Here is an 11,847-nt window from a genome sequence, read left to right as displayed (position 1 = left end):
ACAAGTAGCAAAAATAAGCCAAGAACATCTTAGGCTCCAAATCTAAGCAAGCAAAGTAGAATAACGGGGACCTTGAAAAGAAAATGCACACCTTCATGACATTGTGACCATGTTTCCTCCAACAAAGAAGGAATTTAAGGAGGAACAGCAGTACATTTGAGTGTGTTGCCATGTATTGCCGAAGGTTTTAAAAACTGGTCCTGATGTGTTGGTTAGAAGGAGTTAGCAGGTTTCACTTGCTTTAATGCAAAACCAAGAGTTATACTAAACATATAAATGGGTTTGACTTGTTTGGGCATGGAATGAAAGCAGTCTCAGAACAAGACATAAAAAATGAGATTGGAGGCGGTTAAGCAGATGCGCTGAAAACCAGGGATTATCATGGACAAGAGCAGCTGAAGTGTTGAGATGTGGTATAAATACTGCAGATGTGCTTAGAGCATTGAATGTCCACATCCCCTTTAGTGGTATTAATTTTAACATACATCAGTCATTTGCCACTGCTTTTATTGCCAGAAATGAAAACAATCCCTTTTGTTACCAATTCCAGATCTTTTTAGCTACCTTATGTGTGTTTGGCAATGATGAAGTAAATTTTTTATCGCATTCATGATACAAAGAACTTGTGTGAGGTGCACTGCATTGCACAGATGGCACTGGTGTGCTAAAATGAATTCTCACAATGTTTTGCTATCACCATGTTTTTATTGACCTCTTACTCCTTAGCTGATTAGGACTTACTCAGCATAACTGTGCCTTGGCTTGCTGTTCTTTGGAAGCTGATTCATGTCAATACAATTGCTTTTTACCTGTGCAAATGGCATCTCTTCCCAAGGTACTGTATATATTAAGTCTAGTTGTCTAATGAATACTTTTTGGTGTATGTAGATGACCAGTTTTTAAGACCAATATGTTTCTGTTGGTAACATCGGCATCCTAAACTCCTGCTTCGTTGTTACACCACCACCACCGACTCTGACAGGTTACAAGGATGCTTTATACATTCTTAGGGACTCTTTAGAATGTTTAAAACAACCTGAGAATAGGGGAAGGGGAAAAAGACAGTATGCTGCTGTTGTAACTACACTGGCCTAAGGCTACCAATAAAGCAGTGCTTTGTATTAGAAGTACTTCGTATTAGACCAAACTGTAAATTCTAAAGATATTTTAAGTCATGCTAGTTGGAGTAAAAACAAAACAAGAAAAACCTGAAGACAAAAAAAAAATAAACAACAAATGCCCCAAAACTTTGATTACAGTTTAATTAAGGTTGTATGCGTGTCTTAAAATCACTAAAATGATCTGAAATCCTGGCTTTATTTTTTAAAAAGTTAGGTCTTTCCTGTAGCCTGGTATGGGCTGCTGGGACTGTCCGGGGGCTAGAACGTTCCTTCCCCGCCGCGGGCCGAAGTGCTGCATTTATTGCCAGCAGTGATTTTCTGTGGTGACTGGACTTCATTAATATTAATGAGATCTCTTTCTCGCTCATGAGGTTACAGGTGTAGGGAGAAGCTTCGGAGCCGGCCGAGCACCCTACCAAGGAGGCAGCCGGCCCGCGGCCCGGCACCTACCGGCAGCCAGTGCGGGCCGCGGCGCGCAGGGGGCCGAGGGCTGGCCGGGCCGGGCCGGCCCCCTCACCGCGGCGGGAGGCGGGCGGCGGTGCCGGCGGCAGACGTCAGCCGCAGCCTCTCTCTGGGCCCGCCGTGCTGCATCACCCCGCCCCCGGCCCGCCTCCCGCCCTCTCCCCGCGGCCGTGCCCGGGCAGCGTGCGCGCCGGGAGCCGCCGAGCCGCCGCCCGCACCCCGAGGCCCGCCCCCCTCCGCCGCCCGCAGCGCTTCTCCCTTCGCCGCTCCGGGGCCGCTCGGCGGGGGCCGGATAGAGCAGCCGGGCGCGCCCACCCCCGGCGCCTGCCCGCCCGCCTTCCCTCCTCCCCTCCCTCCCCCCTTCCTTCCCCTCCCTCCCCGTCCCTTCCTCTCTCCGCCTGGTGCCGCCACCGCCGAGGAGGAGGAACATGGCGAAAGCGGAGCAGGTCCTCAGCCTCGAACCGCAGCACGAGCTCAAATTCAAAGGTACGAGGCGGCCGTCGCCGCCCCCCGCCGCCTCCCCGCGCTAGGCCGGCGGCCGCTCGCAGGCCCCGCTCCAGCGGCAGCCATTTTCCGGGGGCCGGGGCTAAAATGACCAGCCGCTAAAATGTCCTTCAGCGCCGCCGCCGCCCCCCGCCCTGCCGGGGCTCCCCCGCCTGCCGCGGGGCGAGGAGGCCCCCCCAAGCCCCCTGAGGCTGCCGCGGGGGTCTCCGCCGGGCCTGCCTCTGCCGCGGCTGCGCCACCCGCCCCCACCCGCGCCGCGGGCGGCTGCTGCAGGGCCGAGGGCGGCCAGAGGGGAGGGAGGGGAGGAGGGGGGGGGCGTCCGGGCCGCCGCCTTCTGCGGCCAGCAGCGGGTCAGCGCGCCCCGGGCAGGCGCGTTCCCCCGCGGGGTGCGGGCGGAGGGCTGCGGACAGCGCCCTGAGCCCCGCGGGGCCTCCCGGGCGGGGGTGGGGGTGGGTATCCCAGGCGGCGGGAGCGGCCCTCGGCCTCCGCGGAGGTGCGGTGGTAGGGGAGGAGGTGCGGACGCTCGGCGGTGCCGAGACCCCGGCCCTGCGGCGGGGGCTGCCGAGCCCTCCCCGCGCTGTCAGGCCGGGCGTGAGGTGCGGGAGGTTCGGCCGGGCCCGGGCGGAAGGCGCAGGGCCGCCGGCCAGCGCTTCCTGCCTTTCTCCTGTTATTATAATTTGACAAGCTATCTAGATAAATCAATCGTGAATACGCTGGGTGCGCGAAAATCCGTCCGTTCTTTAAATAAAAATCTTGAATGGGTTTGAATTTTCGCTAGCATTGGAATTCCTGTCGTGTAGCCTGACAGCACTACTGTAATACAATATTCTGGGATTACAAATAAGCATTCAGCAAGTTTATTTATGCTGCTAGAGTCAGAGGTGCTTTATAGCTTCATTTGAATATCTGGCAAATACACATTTAAAAAAAAAAAAACCCAAACAAACCAGATTTCTTTACTGGCTTCTAGTAAAAATAATACTTATAGAAGCTCTTATGTACCTTTTCAAATGTAGGGGAAGTCTTTATGTGTTTTTATTAGTAAATATATTGGCAGTAGTAATATAAAGTGGAGTTATCAAAGCCATGGTAATAAACACTGGGTGGAATGAATGTATCTTTGTTGCAAGCTGAGGTATTTGCATGTTGTTATGGCAGCAGTATCAAACATGCTTAAGAGGGAAACTATTGTTGTTTTAACGTTCTTTATGTTAAGTATGATCAGATGAAAATCAGCTCTTGTTCTGAGTAATACTGCTTTCAAAAACCAAGTGAATCCAAACTCAGGTGGGCAAAAAGTGGGGCCATAACTGGTACTGACTTGCTAATGAGACATAATTGTGATTCAGGGTTTCGGGGGTTTTTTGCACTTCATTATAGGTAGAAACCTAGCCAAGCTCTGTGTTTTGTTGAAATAAAGATAATTTGTCAGGCTGCCTGTCTTTTCAGTTGAGGTTCTGGGCTAAATAATCAATAACTGTTGAAGTTAAATCAACTAACCATATAGATTTTGGTTGCCAAATCTTTAGCCAGCAGCATATACTCCTTAAAACATGTTACTTGACTAACTGCAGCTATTAAATGGCTTAAGTTTAGAAGTATGTTTAAATATTGATGTTCAAACAGACTTAATGCTGTGTATAGCCTTCATACGCCTTGGCAATAAATTCTGTCTTACGGTCCTTTCTAACAAGCAGTGCTGACCGCTGTCCTTCATTCAGGAAAGGCCAATTTGAAGTATTACCAAAGTAAATTCTGTCCTAAGCATTTCTTGTCCTACTGGTTTTGTGGTGGCGTATTGCCCGGTAATATGGCAGTAATGATTTTCTCACCTTTGCAAATAGTTGCATTTATTTCCAGAGCATTACTTTGCCCTGTACAAGTGGATGCAAACTGACAGAGGTCAGTAGTGCTGCTAACAGGTACGGTTGTGCTTCCCTGCTAGTGTGTGCTGAAGGATCTGATGCTTCATGCAGGGCAGCAATGGCAGTAAGGTAGGACTGCAAACCAAGTTCCACAGACACTGGGAATGGATCAAATAAAAATGTATACAGATAGGAAAAAGCATAAAAGAGTTGCCTCTGATGCTGTTAAAAGTGCTTTCTGTAGTTCTTAAATACAAAATCTAGAGGGGAGTATTAGGTCTGCAAAATGATGTGGGGAGTAAGATACCTAAGCAAGGATTTCTTCTGTAATGTGTCCCAGTCACTACGGGGTTGTCACCAACCTGCTTTAGCCAGCACTTTCATTTGTAAAGGATCAAAGACCTTTTTTTAAGAAGCTTTTGCGGCCCCTTGGTTTGCAGTGAACCTAGATTTGTTTGGTACTCTGTTTCAAAATACTGTGTTTGTGACTTGTTTGCAAAAATATCAAAGGAGTTTTTCATTCTGGAATATTTTTTTTTGCAGCGTGTGAATATGAGCAGGGGGTGTCTTTCCTCCCCGCCTCACGTCTCCTACACCATAACACACATGCTCCAAAATAGCATCAGCATGTGCTGTGTGAAATGCAGCTGTGAACAGTGGGAGGCAGGACACCATTACGTGGCCGGAGGTGCCCGTTTCCCTGCCCTGGTCTTTGATGCCATGTGAAATAGGAGCTTTACTGTCTTTCCAGTGGCTTCCTCCACATCTTGGTTGATGTAGACTTGCAGCCTAGGTGGGAAAGCTAGGTTTACTGCTCAGACTTTGTTGGTAATGAGCTGTAAAAAAGGCTGTTGTTGTTACATACGACACCATTTACATTTATATTTCCTTTATCTTTTTTTTTCCCCTTTTAATTTTTTTAATCTAGGAGATGACATCCGATAACCTGCCAAGAATTAGTTAGATTGCAGTGTTCAAGGCTCTGACTTCAGGAATTACTAGATTTAGACTTAGGCAAGGGTGTGCAGTTCTGGCCCCTTTTGCTAGGTGCTTTTTGGTACAGCTGTTAATGACAGTGCCACACTAGTGCTGCAGGGCACTGCCTCGTGCCTTTTATAGGGCGGCTACCCAGTGAGGCTGATCTGTCATTTCAGCATAATGTGCCTGTCTGGAATAGAGATAATTTGTTTAGTGTCAGCAAGTAAAATTTTCTTAAATGTAAAGAGTTTTAGAAACTTGCCTGGGATTTTAGGTGTTTGAAACGCTGCTGCATTTTTTGCAGATGCAGAGTGTCGGGAGTGGTATTTAGTAGGGGACAAGCACAAAACCGGAGGTGGCGTGGGCTGAGGTACATTTCAGCGATGTTTTCAGAGGTTTGCCACAGGTTAGGCTGGACTTGTGACTCAGCACTCTGTTGCGGTGCGCCCCAAGTGGCAGATAGCAGTACTGCCAAACGCGGGATTCATTCCTCGCAAAACCGTGCAAGTTGCTGCCGGTTGGAAATGCTGTTTCCTGTCCCCAGTGTGTGATTTTGCACCTGCACGTATGCAATATGTCACTGTGTAACTTTGCTTTCTGCAGAGGGCACAGCAATAAACCAGAATAGCCAATACTCTCCAGTCCCAATAGTACTGATTCAGACCTGGCCTGAGGCCTGGCAGTGTTGTTTCCAAGCTGTCACCTGTCACTTGCTCGACTGTGTCCCCTGGGTGCAGCAGAGCTACAGTCCAAAGGTGTGGCCTCGGCCCCTATAGATCTGCACAGTCCAACAGTGCATCTGCAGCGCTGCAAGTGAAGCATTTAGTGTTCAGCCACAGTCCCATGCAGCCTGTGTAACCTGCGTTACTGTGGTTAGGTGGCTGCCGCTCCCAAACAAGGTAAGTTTGAGCTCTTTCAGGAAAGTCTGTGTAAACTATAGTCAGATCTGTGCGTTGCAGTGTAGGTGTGCAAAACCTGTGTCTGACATGAATATCCAGTTCTTACCAGGCGCTAGGCTAAGGCTCTTCAGTCCAACAGTTCAGTAACGTTTGGAGTGTAAGATTATAGTCTTCACTGAACCTGCAGTTGTCAGGTCTCAGAAGAGAAGTTAAGGACTTAGTCAGACATTGCAACTAAACTAATAATTCCATCTTTGTCCCTGTCAGGATCTGTCTGTAATGATTGAAGCACTCCTGCACTGAAGATATTCAGAGGGATTTGACTCTGTGCTGGTTTGTTCTGTATTGGATAAGTAGGGATTTCTAGTCACTGCCACTGGAACAGGCTGTGTTTAAGGACGTAAAATACTGGCAGTGTTGTGAGAAGTTATCTGTTACATGTAATTAATACATATCTTTTAAGCTGAAAATTTATATGCGGTTTTCTTTAAACTATGAAAGCCCTCCCGGTGTTCACAGCATAATGGCAGTCAGTCCTAGGGTTTCTTTACTCTTTGAAAGCTGCTGTGTCAATGGCTGTCTATGTTTCTGCTGGAAAATTTATCAGTCCGTGCTTCACTTTGTCTAGCCTGATTCCTAGTGAAATCATTGTTACTGCATTAAATACGAGTAAACTTTCACATCTGTCCACATAGTTGAATTTGATTATCAAGTCAGACACTTAAAAAGCGGACATAATGTTTAAATAACAGGCAGGCTTCCTAAATCTAAACAAATCTAATTATGTAGCCCAATTATCAAACAAAATTAGTCATTTTCTGGTGACATTTAAATATTTACAGTTCATGTTATGCTCGCTATTCTTGCAACTTTGCTAAAACCAATAGCTTATTCTAACTATTAAGTGTTCATTATAGTTGTACAGACTTGCTGCATCTCGCTGAATTATTCTAATTTCATGTGCACCGTTTTTTAATTACTTCATCACTTTGCATAGACTTAACTTTAAAAGAGCAGTGTTTGGAGGAGAAGAACTGGAGATAAAAGCAAGATAGCGATGCATTGTGTCTTGTGACATCTCATTTTTTTGAAAGTTAAAGTATATGTTGGAGATAGTGCTTCTGTTGAGCTTCCTTAATCTGCTGGTGTCCTGTACACTAGAGACATGACACTAACAGGTCCACTGGGAAAGAGGGGAGGAATTGTACACGTGTGGGCTAACAGAAATTTGAAACTTTGAATAGGATTATTAGAGAGCCAAATAACAGTTACTTGAGATGTGTGGAGCAGTCAGGGAGGTTTAGCTGCATTTTCTGTTAAATTTAATTAATGTATTTAGGTCTCAAGATATATTTCCAAAAATCTCACAATCTGCTTGAAGGCTTTGGCCAATGTGACTTATGGGTTAAGGACTTCTGAATAATTTTGTACTGCCTAGATTTTCAGAACTGCAGCTGAAGTACTGAGCTTTAATGGGATCAAAGTATTACTATTTCAAGGAAGGTCCTAATGCAGTGATAAAATCAGCATGAGCAACTGTTACTTGGTGGTTACTTCTTAGTTTTGTGGGATTTTGTGGTTTTAATATGATTGACTGCTTGTCTTTATTGTAAGGGATGGAACACATCAATTCATAATTTCCTGTTCCTTGGGAATCTCATGTTTGTGCATCAATTTTCAGCTCACTTTGAGCTATGGAAGCATTGCAATGATACATGAAAAAGTTTGTCACGTGTGTTATTTAAAGCTCATCAGAGTGGCAGACTGCCAGTCTGATTTGGTTGATGGGATGTGTCCTCTATTCATCACTTCAGAAAATATATTTGATTACAAATTATATTGAAAATACTTAAGTAAATGTAAGGTAAGGGGTGGCTGGCTTAAGTCCTAGGAGCGTGGCTGTCATGTCAAAATAAAGACACAGGTAATGTATCGTAGTGGGTGCAGGCTCACATGAAAGCTTAGGAGTAAACTATTTATCAACTGCCACCCTGCATGCCATGTGCAATGTCTTAGCACCTGTGAAAGAGGAATGTGGAGTAGAAGTTTGCACAGGAGTTTCTGATAGTTCTTTCTCAGTGGAAATGAAATGACGATTGCCTTTTTCCTCACTTCATAAGTTTTATAAATTAAAAACTTACCAGTAGTCACGCAGTGCTTTGTTTCTTTTAAAATATGTTAGCTACCTTTAAATACAAGGCTGATTTTTGTTTAATTGCACTATAATTTGGAATTAGGATGGTAAAAATTACAGACTTTAAATAGATTGTCAGATCTGTTTTGAAACTCAGCTGGAAAAAAGGCATCATCACCATAGTGAATGATCCAACTTTATGAGCTCAGGTCAGCTTACATCTATGAACAAATACCCGGTTTTAAAAGAAGCTTAATTTGTTGTATGCACCCAGCTCTGGAAGGTATTGAGTGCATCAAATGAATTTTGAATCAAATGAGCACCTTCTACGTATATTATAATGCAATTTTTGCAGAAAACTGGGTGACTGAGGGTTTGTCTTGTTTCTTGCTTTTGGAGTACCTCTAAACATAGCTTTCTGCCTAGCTGGAGACAATGCAGGAGTCAAATGACCCTTGCTAATTCTGCCCACATCTTGCAGTCACACTCATTTTCTACTATCTTGTTACCATATTGGTCTTATGTTTGCTCCCTGCTGGGAACAGCTAATAACTACCGAATGCATTTTGTAGTTGGTACAGTAACAGCCTTTTTGCTTTTTCTGTCAGTGTAGTTGGTTGGCTTTGAAAGCTTTCTTGATGATGTTTGCCACAGTTTTGCTTGTGGTAACAGCTGTTGTTTCAGACTTAAATTTCACCATTGTATTGGTAGGGAACGTGATCTTTAACATTATGATCGTGCTACTGCGAGCCAGGGTTTTTTTGGGGTGTTGTTTTTTGTTTGTTTTTTCTTGTACTCCAAGTAAATCCTCACTGATTTGTTAGGTATGGGACTCTTTCCCAGTTAGGAACTCTTTTTCTAGTTAGACCTCTCTCTTCTCTGCATAGGAAACTCTGACACTGGTGTCATAGTTCTTACCAGAAGTAAACTGAGGCCTCCTTTAATTGTCTTCCTGTGTGATGACCAGAGGCAGAAGGAAAGCCTATTCTACATACATATATGAATATTTAAATATTAAAATACCTGTTTACCTAAACTAGAGGCCAGACTCATGCCAAGTCTCTTCCTTTGGCATTTGAGCCAATATTTATTCAATATATAATTCCTTTCATACATGCTTTGTAGACTCAGGTGTCTGTAGAGGCATATAGGATATTTTCTGAGATGTCTGGGATGTTGTTGAATTTAAAGCTTGGCCTGCTAGGCAACCTTCTGTAAAGAGGGATTGTGCCATCAGTCTGGAACAGCTGTCACAGTCGTGCTGTCATTGAAAATGTATGCAAAGGGAATCACCATTGCCATGTTTAATTCAGTGCAGGATTAAAATGTACATCGATTGAAGTGATTGAGTGTTTACACTAGCAAGACAATCCAGTCTGAGAGTTGACCAACTCTGTCCTTTCTGTACTAAAGTTGTTTTGAAAATTGCTTGCTTCAACTTTTTCTGGCCTCAAAAACATTTGTACAAATTGGGTACTGCTGCTGCCTGCAGTACTTTATCCAACATTATTATAAATACTTTATGAAAATAATCTCTTTACTAAAAAACTCCTTTAGTGTCTAGTTCTCAGAGCTGTAAACGAAGCCCCTCATTCCATGGTGCTGTGGATTAAAGATTTTATCGTTCTAAATTTAATCCTGTTTTCTTGGTTGGTTTCCACCAGGGGTGGAAAAAATAGACAAGGGGGAGGTTTGCCTGGTGATCCAGTTACTTATGATGCAAATTATAAAATCATGTAGGTGTGGGGCTTGCTATGGAGCCAAATCTTATGTTTTTGCAAACAATTTCAAAGACCTAATTCAAGTTAGTTGTGCTTGTAGAAGGCATGTCAAATACCTATGTAATTCTTCTTAAAAAATAAATAATTTAACTTTTTATGACTGCTCCTTTTTATCTGACCAGTTACTTCATCCTTAACTGGTGGTTCTAATGTTTCACACAAGCAGAAGTTCAGCTCTCCCATATGCAGTTTCATGTTTGGACTGCCACTGTTGCCTGTTTATATTTGCAACTGCTGCTGCTTGCTGTATGTGAATTAACAATATATTTGCATCTTCTTCTTCTCAAAATACTTGTGTGCGTAATTTCCCCTGGTTTGCAAGGTCTTGTCTTCTGACCTTCCTACATTTTTACCAGACTAGGAGCAAAAGTGTAACGGCAGTAAGATGATTTTTTTTTTGGGGGGGGGGGGGGGGTGTGTGTATAGCTGTTTTTACACTATACTTACTGACGTCATACGGTGGTGCAGATAACACTTACAGAGGTTTATTAGGTTTGGAGGATGCAACTTCACATCTCTATCTTGTTCTGTGCCAGACAGTGTAAGCTGTCAGGTATTTTTTTCCTGATGTTTTCTCGCTGCTTCTGACTAAATTTCTGATTTGGTTTTGGTTTGGTGTTTTACTTTCTTTCCTTTGATCCTGAGAGCACAGTTAATAGATTAGTTTTCAAGTGGCTCCTCAGAAATGTATCTTGCTAAATTCAGGATTCCTTTCTTATTTGTAGCTATAGTTAGTATCTCACTGCCTGTAATTTTTTTTTTTAAACTTACTAGAAAAGCAGCTACTTATTGGGCATCCCAAACCCTCTGGTTTTGCTTGTTTCTTCTGGTATTTCCAATTTATGCATAGTTTTGCACTTAAAATATTTGCTCAGTTGCTGTTTAAATTGCACATTAAATTTGTCTGTTTGAGGAGTATATATGAACATAAAATTTGAGCAGTTAAGATGCTCTTTCCCTACCATTTTACTGTTCATTTGAAATGGAGATTAGTGATGTAATACATCAGTCCAGGAAAAATGACTTCTCAAGAAGTACAATAAAAAGTGTAGTTTGGGACGGTGGTTAAAATCACGATGCTTCTTCCAGGGAGATTGACTCTACATTGACTTCTGTCTTCAGCACTGGTTTTGCCAGGGCAGCTTGCACGTCAGGCCATCATCATGCTAGGCTCCACTCTCAAAGTTGCATCCTCCCTTCTCCCTGGGGGGCTGTGCTTTGGTTCTGCACCCTTTCAATACCCACCCAGCAGCCCCCATAAATGAGGCTTCTAGCCACATAGGGCGAGTCGTTGTCTTACTGTTACATTTTGCCATGCCGTGCTTATCAAAAGAGGTGTAGCTACTATTGCGCTGTCAAAAGATAGTATGCTGCTATTTTCTGAGCTGTTTTCATACCTGGAGAGAGTTGGTACATGTGATATTTGTGAGTGAACAAAGTAATACGATATGTTTGGCATTCGGTTCTGAAAGAATATGAAAGCATAGTTGAAACAGAGATATGCCTCTAAAAGCTAGCCAGCTCTGCTATTAGTCTCTTGTTTATGAATTGTGTGCAGAAATCTGTTTTAAGTTTAGGATGTAGAGAAAATATTGTATGTTGTGCGGTTTTGTTGCTGAAGATTGCTGTAAGTAATGTTTGGGTGTAATAAAACTCTGTAGAGACCAGTTGGAAAAAACAAATGGCACTCTACCAAAATTATTTGAAGGACATATTCTTTCATGTTTCTTGGCATGCTTATGTGTGGCCTCTCGTTTCTTACAACTGTGAAGTCAAACTGTTAGTGATCCTCTGAGGAATAAAAGGACAAAAGTTACATACTAGTAGATACCCTGAGAATAGTCTTCAGTCTCATATTTGGGGTTTGGGTTTTTTTTTTTGTTGTTGTTGTTTTGAGGTTTGGGGGTTTTTGTTGTTCCCCTATTCAGCATGAGGCATGCTCTGGGAAAAAGAGTTTGTGCCAAAATAGGCCAGAGGAGGACAGAGATTAATCCATCCAAATGGAATAATTTACTGCCAATCTTGCTCCACCTTTGGCATCTGTATCATGTAATTTTCTTGTTTTCCTACGCTTTTTTTTCTCTTAGATAATTTTATTGATTG

The 11,847-nt window shown here is 43.6% G+C and overlaps 1 protein-coding gene across 1 annotated transcript in view; it reads left to right on the top strand.

Moving 5' to 3' along the window:
- Positions 1-1,787: 1,787 nt before the first annotated feature.
- The window catches only part of VAPB (VAMP associated protein B and C), a 31,976-nt gene continuing 21,916 nt past the window's right edge, over positions 1,788-11,847 (top strand). Inside the window, exon 1 of the mRNA XM_037403353.1 lies at positions 1,788-2,069. Coding sequence (XP_037259250.1) covers positions 2,012-2,069 — 58 coding nt within the window. The 5' untranslated portion in view covers positions 1,788-2,011. The remainder of the gene's footprint in view (positions 2,070-11,847) is intronic.

The sequence above is a fragment of the Falco rusticolus genome, chromosome 10, assembly GCF_015220075.1.
Source record: "Falco rusticolus isolate bFalRus1 chromosome 10, bFalRus1.pri, whole genome shotgun sequence".
NCBI classification, from domain to species: Eukaryota; Metazoa; Chordata; class Aves; order Falconiformes; family Falconidae; genus Falco; species Falco rusticolus.
The sequence above is the reverse complement of the archived record's forward strand: the minus strand, read 5'-3'. Positions and strand labels throughout refer to the sequence as shown.